This window comes from Puccinia triticina, chromosome 13A (assembly GCF_026914185.1).
Source record: "Puccinia triticina chromosome 13A, complete sequence".
In the NCBI taxonomy this organism is placed as follows: Eukaryota; Fungi; Basidiomycota; class Pucciniomycetes; order Pucciniales; family Pucciniaceae; genus Puccinia; species Puccinia triticina.
This window is the reverse complement of record NC_070570.1, coordinates 5,029,404-5,041,616: the sequence shown is the minus strand read 5'-3', so window position 1 is coordinate 5,041,616 and position 12,213 is coordinate 5,029,404. Positions and strand designations below refer to the sequence as shown.

The window sequence follows — 12,213 nt, the reverse complement described above, 5'->3', positions numbered from 1 at the left end:
AGCCAACATCTGCGGGGGAAGTAGGCATAAAGGTGGGCACAGCTTTAGCCATCCCAGAAGTGAAAAACATAGTAGCAGACACTTTGTGAGGTTGATTTTAAAAGAGTCCCCACCAAAAGGGCTAATTCTCTACTTGTGCAGGGTCAAAATACTTCAAGTCCCTCCTTCCAAAGGCCCCTGCGGGACAGCATCCCTCGGTCTTGGTTCAGTCAAGACTGTTGCCATAGCCGGGTGGGCTCAACCTGTTGGGACGTGGTTGCTGGGTTGGTCATGTACAAAATCACCAATTCCCACATCTACAAAATTGATTGAAGCTAACATCCATATGTGAAGAAGTAAACGGGCAACACTGCAGATGTCCCGTGTCTGGCGGTTAGCTACCGCTGCGTGTGGATTCCCCATAGTGCCCCTGCGCAAGGTTGGACCAGCAGCTGCTGGTCCACACATTCACGTGCTCTCCACCAATTGGATCATGGGGGCACCCAAGCTTAACAAAGCCTCTCTGGAGGAGGGCCCCGCAGGGTCTCTGTCTCACAGAGAGGCTTGCCCCCAAGCGGCAAGGTTTGGTGTGAATCCTGACGGGCCCGAGGCTTGGCCAACACCCAAATTTCATTAAATCCTTTGTTACACATCAACCACTGCCGGGATAGGCCCATGAGTGGCATGGCATTGAAGCCTAGCTTCTTGCGCTGGCAGCCAGCCATCCACCATCCATCAAGCCCCTTGTAGAGCTGCTGGAAATGCTTTCAAAAACCATGCCAATCTTGTCCCAGCGAGCAGAGCGTGTTCTTTTCAACTCCTGTACACATTTTATGTTTGGCCTGCATACCAAATGTAGTTCATTGTTGAATTCAAACAATAAACATACTTCATGTACTTATTATAAGTAATTGAAACCTTCATGTACTTATCCAATAGTATGGTGTAAGATCAATCCTGGAATCATGATTCCATGACTTTACATCCTTGTAGCTTTAAGGCCATTCAAGGCATCAACATGTGGCCTATTTAGTCTTGAAGGCCAGATGCAGACCTTCAATTTGGCATCTGGGCGGCCCATTTGGCCACCAGGATGCTATAGAAAAGTGGTGCCAAACTTTCACACCAGCCAAATAGGTGAAAGCTGTACTCAGGACTCACGCCAAATTTCGCCGCTTAGTCCCAAGTCCCTCCTTCGGATGTTTGCGCAAGGGGCCCCTGCCCGCCCCTCAGAAGAGGGACTGACTAAGTTCGGGGGGCACCTCGTGATGATCATCCGAGGATACCAATTCCGCCCGCCGTGAAATCCACATGGAGCACGGTACCAAGCTGGTGAAAAAAGGCCTGCCCAACAAAATGATGCCTTTGGGTTCGACCGCCGTGAAATCCACATGGAGCACGGTACCAAGCTGGTGAAAAAAGGCCTGCCCAACAAAATGATGCCTTTGGGATTCGAACCTGACCTGTGTGGCAGGGCATACTCAACAGTGTTGGTCTAATTAGCAGCTATCACAGCGGGCAATCGGGTGTTGCACGCAGCCCGCAGCAACACCCGCATAAAGGGGGTCCCCTTGGCTTGGGTGTTGCTGCGGGCTGCGTGCGACATCCGATTGCCCGCTGTGTATGTTGCTATTCCAGATTGCGTAACAGCCTTCGAGCTTAACAAAGCCTCACTGTGAGAGCCCTGCAGGGTCTCTGTCTCACAGAGAGGCTTACCTGGAAAAACCTGTACCTGGCCTGAGAGCCCCAGGAATATCCGCCTGTATTAGGCTTTTTTTCACATTTTCCTTTTTTAAAAATCAAACGTTCATCTGTTGAAGTCGCCCCTCGGGACTTAAGGAGTGCTCGGCATTGCGCTTCTTTTGATGCAATTTGAGCCTTGTAGCTCCCAATATAAGGCCTGATCCTCCCGGTTGAAATTTCCAATCATGGAGGAAAAGTGGCTGTGTAGGGAGTGAGATTTACTGTACAGAACTGTACAACTCTATTAGTCATCTCAAAGGATTCTCGGAAAGTGAGCTCCTTTGAGCCAATCTCCAGCTCATGGGAGGAGGGCAATGGTGGCAGGCCTACCACCAATTTGCAGAGGAGATGCAGGTCTTTCACCGGTTCAAGAGGCGGGCAACATGCCCTCTGGGAAGTGGGGGATTTGGGGGCACAAAGTTGGCCACCTGCAAAAAACACCAACTGCATGCGGGGCTCTCATGCCAGGAATTGTGGATTGCACGCAAGTCCCTCCCTGACGGGAGGTCGCACTTCGTGCGAGGCGCTTTGTGCCCCTGCCCCCCGGCAGGCGAGGGACTTGTGCTAAGTTTGAACAGCCTTTGTTTCCAAATATTCCACCCACTCAGGAAGCCGTTTGCGAGTCAATTTTCCATCAAAGTTTTTTTTCAACTTTTTTTTTCTTCCTTTCAATTACTTACTAGAGTACAAGGCGGCTACGCCGCCGCACCCCCAGGGTACGACCCCCCGGGACGGGCAGCACGTGGCCTACTCCTTGAATCCCCGGGGGCCAAGGGACACTCCCAAGGTCTGACCCCGTGGAAAATCAAAGCCACGGGCCACGCCCCCGACTACTTGACGTCGGCGATCACTCCACCACCACAAAACCAAACAACTTCAATGCCATTCCACCCGCCCCCAATGAGACGCCGGGACACAAAACCCGCAGGCCACAGACATGATCACCCAACCCACCCAACGACCCAAAGCACACGCCAAAAACCCCGTCATAACTCCCCCAACAATGAAATGACTTCTCGCCTCGGACCGTTGGAAAAGTCGGGCCTCGGCCCGACCGCACCGGAGCGCACCTATACCCAAAGTCAGTAGGACACAACCAATCGATCACGCGGGAACACTATACTCACGTCAATAATCATCATCCCGGACTCCGCACAGTAACCCGCAAGGAATCCCCTCAGTTGTACCCGCACACCGGCCTTGAACGCAATGCTCGGTTCGATGATCAACAGCCCTATATCAATGATATATTTCGCATACAACTCCTGGCCAACGATTGACTGCAAATAACAGTTAGTGATATACAACAACTCCAATTGGGCTCCGAAAACTCACACTTCCTCCGTGCCCCACAGTTAATTCGATCCATCTATCGGCCAAATCCCCTCGCCTCGCCCCAACTCGAACTCGCCGTATTATTCCCAACCCATCCATCGAAACAGGCAGTTCGCCCGCTGTTGCCCTCGTATAACGCCTCCTCCTAAATCCCGACTTGTAGTAGTCGAAAAGCTGGTTCCCTCGATCGTCGTCGACCAACACCTCGCCCTCAAGATCATAGAACTCGCCGGTGTCCAACGACTCACAGGTAGACGAGTGCGGCCGTAAACTCACCGCCATCCGCGGGACTAAGTGACCGGAGTGATTCGTTAGCATCGCAAAAGACCTCGTGATCGCCTTATCCAACTGGGCCATTTGATCCATGACTACCTACAATCGAAGGAAGCAATTGGATTATGTTATCATCAAAAATTCAGCCTCCAGTACCACTTACCCGCGACTTTGCTTGGAACTTGCCCAAAAACAGCAACTGCTCCCGTCCGGATGGATATTTTAACCCGGCTGCGAAAACAATCGACCCCATCCCTGGTTTAAGCGCTGGCGAGCTATTATCCTTGTTGACGTCAAGATTATAGGCCTAAGGAAATTGCAAAGCGCTTCGCCTATAGACCTACACCCCACCCTTAAACCCTCACTTCACCCCTTCTCGCCAAATCGGCCAACCACGCGCGGAGGCCATCGTCCCGAACAAGCCCTGGACCCTTTGCCACCCTCGCAACGGCCCTCAGCGGAGAGCTGGGCACAACCCCCTCGTGCCATGAAGTATGTCACCGAGGCGCCAGACATCCCCGCCCCGACTTCGGCCCTGAGGACCCACGACGCCTCCGAAACCCCCTCCACCAATACACAACGCCTCCCACCGCAGGAGCCATCCCCGCTCCCGACTCAACTCACACCGCTCCCTAACCGGACATTCACTTCGCACCACGTCTCTCGCCCCCACCATCTTCCCCAACGCCACAGCTCGACACCCTCCACAAAACCACCCCCACGGCTTCTCCCCCCAGGACGCCACAGGGCCCTGCACCCTAGCCACCACAGGCACAATCGCCGAATCCGGAGACGAGAAGACCAGTCTCAACCAGCCACACGACTCCCCCAAGCCTCCCTGAACAACAATTCATAAGCTACACCATCGCACTACCCAACCTCAACTCACCCCGCTGTGGAACTCCTACCGTGCCAGGCGGTAGGCAGAGCGTCGAGGGGAAAGGTGCTGTTGAGGCTGCCCTCGTGGTGGTCCGGATGAAGAGCAATGAGGATCAGAAAGTGATAGCGTTGGGGGGGGGATTTTTGAGAGATGACGGGGATGGAATACCGTCGGCGGTGGTTGGTTTGTTAAGGATCAGATGATGATAAGGGATCAGGATCAGAGATAAAGGATCAAGAATAGTGCTGGGGATACTGCCAGCGGATCAGAAAAGGGTGATGGAATTTCTCTTGGATCAGAGAAAGTCCCATGCCGCCCCATCCTCCAAGTTCGAACTCAAACTTGGACTCTGGGGAGTGACATGTCACAGGACATGTCATCACATCCCTAACTACAAAACAACACCAAAAGGAGAGAAAAGAAAACACAACACAACAACAACCAACAGAAGAGAAGATATAAAACAAACAAGATGAAAGAAACCCACATGAATCATGTGTTAGGACCAAGAAACATGAAAAAGAGCATAAAGAGAAAGAAGGGGGAAGGGATCTTGAAGGATATTGAGAATGAGGGGCTTGATGAGAATCTTGAGGCTGAAGAGTCTTGCTGTTGAGATGTCTGATCTTGATGAATTCTGGATTTTGATGATCTTGAGGCCCTGTACCCATCTGGCCACCACATCCACCCACCATTTGCAGACTGTCCCTAGTCTGCTCCTTCCACCACGCCAGCCTAAGAATTCTGTACTCCTATGCCTCCACAAGGAACCTGTAAATACCATCCTTCATTCTCATCAAAATGCAACAAACCTAGTTTACCCTCATTGCGGAGACAACTTTCAACTGATGGTAGTTTATTCTCATTGCGGAGGGGATCGGAGATCGAAGCTGACGGTAGTTTATCCTCATTGCGGAGGCGGATCGGAGATGGGGAGAGAGCCCGAGAATTGGTTGGATGATCAGAAAAATATCGAGAAGACTTAGATTGATCAACTTGATGCTTGGAGGGAGGTTGAGGAAAAATCAAATGGGAGGATCAAGAATCTAGTTTAACCTCATCTCGGAGGCTGATCGGTGTTGGAGAATCTAGTTTTACCTCATCTCGGAGGCGGATCGGTGTCGGAGAAGACAGAGATTGGCGAACTTGAGATTCGGGGGGAGATCGAAGAAAAATCAAAGAAGATTTAGACTCAGATGAGGTGGTAGGATTAATGGAAGGAGATGGGGATTGAGAGGATAGTGTAGCCTCATTGCGGAGGCAGATCGGAAAAGACACAAAGGGCTCCGCAGTTGGGTGGAGCTGGCCAATATACTCGTAATCTGAAATCGGGCTGGAAGAAGAATCTGGAGATAGTTTAACCTTGTCTCGGAGGGCTTTGGCGCCACGGGACGGGTCAGACAGTTTAACATTTGATACTGTATTGGAGAAGCTTTGGGAGGCCTTCTTCCTGCCATCAGCACTGGCGGAAGCAGTACAAACAAGCTTGGAGGCGGAAAAACCAGGAACCATGAGATTGGCAATCTTCCTCAGAACAGAATCGAAGGCATTGATGAACTTGACAGGACGCGGCAGAGAGGATGGATCAGATGACTGTACTTCAGATCGGGTAGTCTCAACAGTAGGCGACTTGCGGATTGAGCGGAAAAGATAAGGCTGGGCAACAGGCGCAGCTTGATATGAAATTTGATCAATATTTGGCGGATACCACGGATGAAGAGCACCGCTACTAATGCTATAGGGAGCATGAGCAGAGGTGGAGGAACTTGAAGCTTGAAAGGCCATCACAACTCTTCGGATCGGTCGGCTAGGATCGAAGGGAATCAAGGCACCAGTTGGAAGGAGATAATTTTGCCCAGTCTGCTTGACAAGGCGGTCGGCTTTATCCCTTTGAAGTGGATGACAGCTGGCTGTACCATGACCTTTGAGATGGCAATAATAACAGATCAACGGCCGACGAATTGCGGAGGTGGAGGTGGGAGCAGAAGCGACGGCGTACTTCTTCAGCAGCCGCTCCTCACACTGCTTGAACATCTTGGCGACTTCTTCCACGGTAACAGAATCGAGGGGAGAAGCCGGAACGTCCTGGGGAAACGGCTCCGCTTCCATTGTTGGCATAACTTTGTTGGTGTCCCTGACTGACGCAATCAGAGCTGAATTGCCGACCTCTTGCATGTGGGGCACTTCGCTCCGACCCCAATAAGACAACATCGCGGCTTTCAACCTTGGCCAATCCTTTGATTCAAAGCCATTGAGAGTTTCCAAGATTGTTCTCAAGTCAGAATTGCGGAGGATAAATAGAATAATCTGCCGCGCCTTATCATACTCGGAGGCACCATTGATTTGAGCGGCCGTCTCGTACGAATCAAGAAACTCTTCCACGGCCGTACCATCAAAACAAAGTTCCCGGTCTTGAGGAACAATTCGGACCATCCGAGGTCGTGGAATAACGTCCGCCATCACCAGCTCAATCAAAGGAGAACTCTACACTCCACTGCCCCACTGGCAACGCACAAGCAAGTACAAAAACCGTCGATCAATCGATCTTGCTCGGAATCAAACGAGGCCCTAGATCAGTTCGGAAAGTACTTGAGTCCTAAAACGATAATCCTGCGAAGATCCGCTTCTGAGACAAGGGTGGGCTGTCTGAAAACGATCGTGGCTCTGTCGGGCGTCAGAACGAAAGGACAAAGGCCAGAACGGCTCTGTAGACGACTTCCAAAACTTCCGACAACAAGATTCCCCCACCGGGGAGGTATACCAGCTGGAGGGCCCTTCAAACAACGGGAGGGACTCGAGAGGCCGTTTGAGATGATCGGCAGGGCCAATCGAGGCTTGATAGATGATCTGTGGGCTCGGTTGCCTCCTGAGGCCGGTGGGCAGGTCTTCAGGCTATCTGGTCGTTTGGTTCCTGCAACCAAAAGGAAGGTGAGGGGCGAGGCCGCGAGCGATCCGTCTAGGGGCAATCAAGTGGACTTCTACAGGTCAGCGGAGGAAGGAGAGCCAAAAGATTGTTCCGGTCTGGCTATTTGTGCTTTCCAATTGGTTGACCACGCAGAAGAACAGATAGAGATTGAGATCGAAATCAAAGAGATGCAATCTGAACAATCGGCCTGGGCTTGATCTTCTGAGTTTGTTCGGGTCCTGAAACGATCTCGGACCAATCCTCAAACGACGAGCTCTGCGAGGATGGAAGGAAGAACCCGGGAACCTAGACGAGGATGAAGGAGAGCGCGGCAAGGCTCACGTATGTGGCTGAAGTGATGCTTTGACGATGTGTAGCAATACCCTTGGAGGTGCACGACTGGAAAGGACTTACTTCTAGTCTTCCAGTCCTCCACGAAAACCACAAAGCGCCTACTGCGCCTGAGCCGAAGTGCCTGAGAGGCGAAAAGGAAAAGAAGATCGGGGGAAAGAGCACCGGAGCAGGAACAAGCAAAGATCAATGATAGGAATCAAAAGAGAGAGCGCCTCAACCGCCGATCGTCTCTAAATCCGTAAGGGCGAGACTGTAAATCTTGAGGTCGCTGGTTCGATCCCGGCTCGGGGGACCAAATGTGGAACTCCTACCGTGCCAGGCGGTAGGCAGAGCGTCGAGGGGAAAGGTGCTGTTGAGGCTGCCCTCGTGGTGGTCCGGATGAAGAGCAATGAGGATCAGAAAGTGATAGCGTTGGGGGGGGGATTTTTGAGAGACGACGGGGATGGAATACCGTCGGCGGTGGTTGGTTTGTTAAGGATCAGATGATGATAAGGGATCAGGATCAGAGATAAAGGATCAAGAATAGTGCTGGGGATACTGCCAGCGGATCAGAAAAGGGTGATGGAATTTCTCTTGGATCAGAGCAAGTCCCATGCCGCCCCATCCTCCAAGTTTGAACTCAAACTTGGACTCTGGGGAGTGACATGTCACAGGACATGTCATCACATCCCTAACTACAAAACAACACCAAAAGGAGAGAAAAGAAAACACAACACAACAACAACCAACAGAAGAGAAGATATAAAACAAACAAGATGAAAGAAACCCACATGAATCATGTGTTAGGACCAAGAAACATGAAAAAGAGCATAAAGAGAAAGAAGGGGGAAGGGATCTTGAAGGATATTGAGAATGAGGGGCTTGATGAGAATCTTGAGGCTGAAGAGTCTTGCTGTTGAGATGTCTGATCTTGATGAATTCTGGATTTTGATGATCTTGAGGCCCTGTACCCATCTGGCCACCACACCGCCCCTCAGACTTCAACCGCTGCCACAACCACTCCACCAGCTTCACCAACCACCACATACACCGACCCCACCCCCTCCCTTCCCCCCCGCGACCACCACGATGCCCGTTGTCATGGACCCGGCTTCACCCCTACTCACCGGCGACGAAATTTTAAGATTCCACGGGAGGTTCAAGGCAGTTGGACCAGTGAGTACACCTCGTCCAAAATACTCCAACCCCCGCTGATTTTCCCAGGCTCCCCGCACGTTCAGGCTCCCCAACGGCGGCACGCAACTTGCCAGCAAGGCGTTCGCCCGGTCGACTGGACTTTGGACTAACGGCAAGGCCGTGTTCCCCATCCACATGAGGCCTTCTGACTCATCCAATAGCCCACTCCGTATAGGAAAAACTTACGTGATAGAGGGACACGTTGCCGGGGCAAACTTCATGGGAGTCCCAAACTTGATTTGGACCGCCGGCGACGAGAGAGTTTCAAACCTCGAGACCCGGCTTCACGACTGGAGCCGGATTTCCGTTTCCGGCCTCGGCACCATCATCGACGTCCGAGTTCAAAGTAGCCCGACAATTACCCCTTCACCACTCGTGGAAGTCACGGTCGAACACATTGGTGAAGTATGCCTTCCCTCAAAAAAAAGAAACCTTACCAATAATTTGCCATCCCGAAATTGCTGACCACCGTTTACCAGATCCGCGCTGGAGGAATATTCTTGGTTCGTTGCCTGATGGGATCAAGGTACGCCCAGTTGCAACCAGGCATGGAACTATTGCCCGGAAGCCGCATCGCGTACAAGGGCATTTTGGATGGATTTGGTGGTGACCTGGGCTGCATGGCAATCAAAGCAAGTCACAGCCTATATTCCCACCGCAGAAATATTAAACTAACAATTACCCTTGAGTTCGATAGGTTTCAAAAGCAACAGTTGCTTACGACAACTCAAGCTTCATCGGGAGCGAGAGGGGCTACAGTCCGCTGAACGACCTCTATTGACCTACCTTCCTTCCCCCCCCCCTCCCCAAAACATTGTTCACATTTCAACTCTCATTCTCCTTCATGCCCCGAACACTGAACACAAGACACAGAACCGTGTAAATCATGTTCATAATGCAAATTCAGACTTTCATTGACCCGCTAATCGCATAAATCAAACCAATGTCAGGCATAAGATTAACTGTGAATGAGTCCCATTACATTAACCTGGCCCCCCTGGGCAACTAAAGGGATTAAACACTTTGAGCTATCCTTCCGATTACCCTGCAGAGCCGTCCACCAGGCGACCGCTACGCTCAAATTGAAACCTAGGGATTGAGCTTCTCCACCACCAAATACGCGGCGAGAGGCCCCAAACCCCATCAACTTAGCCTCTGCTCAGATCATACCAAGACCCGATAATTCAATTGCTCGCACAAGAGACGCCACGCATAACACGTCTACCCTCTCAACTCCCGTTTGAGCTGAAGTTCGGTGCCACACCCCAACCCGCAAAGCTAGCCTCAACCGTCGCCATTCCTCAACCTTAGCGCATCCCGTTTCTTATCTGCAATTGCCAATTGTCAGGTTCCCACTTAACCCAGAGAATTCAAACTGACTTACTCTTTCGCCTCTTAGACTTGAAGATAGCTTTGTGAACCACATTAATTATCCCGTCTCGCGCTTTCGGCTTCGCTACCAACAAGTTTTCAACATCTGATACTCGTGAGAGTGCTACGTATAGTTGACCGTGAGCAAATATGTCCGTTTGGAGGAAAACACCAACGCGCGATAGAGTTTGTCCCTGGCTTTTATTGACTGACATGGCGTAGGCTGGTTTTACCGGAAATTGAAGTCGAAAAAATGAATGGCCAGACCCCGGGGACGACCGGTTTTGAAGTTTGATCCTTGGCAAAGTGACTTCGTCTCCCGCAAACGGACCACCCATCAAAACTCCCGATAGGTAATTCTGTTCAACTTCCGTGAGCAAGATACGGGTCCCGTTGCAGATTCCGCTTCCAATTCTGAGGTTCCGCGTCACAACAATTGGCATCCCAACTTTGAGGTTAAGGATGTGCTCAGGTAGGCCAGATGGAGACAATTTATTGAGAAACTCTTCTGGCAGGCTATCATATAAATCTGGGTCTGGGGTATCAACCGACTTCAATGTTACAGCTTTACCAGGAAGCATTGACATTATCACGTCATTCATTTGCTTGACATCCCGATTGAGGGGCGCAAGGATACATAGCTCGTTGAGGTATTTCACCCTTTCCTCACGCGGCTTTAGTTGGACTGATGCAATGTCCCTGTAAACAAAGTCGATCAATGCTTCGCTGCTCGTAGATTCGGATTCGAAATCCATGATTTTCACGTTTTTCAGTCGTATTATTTCGAAGTCGTTCACTTGATTAACGCCCTCCCCACAGGACCAGCCTGAGCTAGTCCTGGTTGGAAGTGAAAAAAAAGGTTGTGGTGGTGGAACCGACATGAGCAACAAGCCAACGTGGTCTCCACAAGTTACAGGAGTGTGCTTTGTGGAACCGATGGGGAAAAGTGACAAACCCGTTGGTTCCACGGGGAAAATGATGTTCTGTGGAACCGACGAGCTTACCGAGCTGATCCTCGTCGGCTCCACGGATCAAAAGCTCCTTGTCGGATCCACGAACCTGCTCGCAAGGAAGTACCCCCGGCGTGTTGATAAACTACACCCGGGGAGTCCTTCCACGAGGATATCTCGAGGAATCCTCGTGGATTCCCCGTAGTGCCCCTGCGCGAGGTTGGACCAGCGGCTGCTGGTCCACACGTTCACGTGACCTCCACCAAGTGGATCACGGGGGCACCTCGTGATGTATAAAGGCTTGGAAACTGCGCGATACAGTCCGGCGGTGGTGTCAGCTCTCACGTGTCGGTACCCGGGTCTCCAATCTCGGTGCATTGCTATCATACTGACTACCCTGCGCAATACAGTCCGGCGGTGGTGTCAGCTCTCACGTGTCGGTACCCGGGTCTCCAATCTCGGTGAGGAAAGAGAGGAGAGCCCGGGCAGGTGAGAGCCGGGACTGTAGGCGCGTGTCGGTGACAGGTTAGGTTCGGTGCCTGTCACCGACAAGGTTAGAAACTATGTACATGTTAAGTAAGTACATAGTCTCTAAGCTGTAGTTCGTGCATAAGTGCATGACTACTCTAACACCCCCTCCCACTGTGGTAAGCCAATCCTGAATATGGCACCAAAATCAAAAGTCTTTTCACCTCAATATAAACCTCTCTGGAATACTCAAGCACCCACCTCCCTTAAGGATCAAGGCCAGGACAGCTCATACCCATCAACAGGCCCCCCATTCTCTCTTAACCCTTTTTCCCCACCTTCTGGATACCCACCTACACCAACTCAGTATTTCTCAAGCACCCAGCTAGGCACAAGTGGGAGAAAGTCACCCATCAGACAGAGCCAGACTATTAGGAAAGACCCTGAATAATCATCACCTTTTCCTCCCTTCCCAATCCAGCATAACAACCCCATCTTGGCATTAGCCACACATGTAATAACCATAGAGATTTCATCTTGGTTACCCCTTGTCCCCTTTGGTTTCAGCCCTTCCCTTTTCAGCCACTGATATGATATGTAATCCCTTTCTTCTGATGTTTCATTGTCTCTCCACATTCCAGCCTCATTCCAGAACTTTCCATCCCCATAGCATTTTCAGCCTCAGCCCCTTGATTGAGAATTTTCACTGTTTCATCTTTTCTTCCAACCACAACTCAGCCCCATAATATTTTGTATATAGTCTGCCCTCTTTGGCCCTA

General features: G+C 51.1%; 2 protein-coding genes across 2 annotated transcripts; both read left to right on the top strand.

Moving 5' to 3' along the window:
- Positions 1-2,622: 2,622 nt before the first annotated feature.
- On the top strand, positions 2,623-4,172 carry PtA15_13A476 (uncharacterized protein; the record flags this gene model as incomplete). The annotated part of the gene is made up of 5 exons (XM_053162677.1): positions 2,623-2,803; positions 3,078-3,167; positions 3,224-3,307; positions 3,636-3,988; positions 4,068-4,172. 5 exons carry the CDS (start codon positions 2,623-2,625, stop codon positions 4,170-4,172), a joined length of 813 nt encoding a protein of 270 aa, XP_053026630.1.
- Positions 4,173-8,537: 4,365 nt separating this feature from the next.
- On the top strand, positions 8,538-9,426 carry PtA15_13A475 (uncharacterized protein; the record flags this gene model as incomplete). The annotated part of the gene is made up of 4 exons (XM_053162676.1): positions 8,538-8,624; positions 8,673-9,050; positions 9,125-9,277; positions 9,343-9,426. 4 exons carry the CDS (start codon positions 8,538-8,540, stop codon positions 9,424-9,426), a joined length of 702 nt encoding a protein of 233 aa, XP_053026629.1.
- Between the last annotated feature and the right edge of the window lie 2,787 nt (positions 9,427-12,213).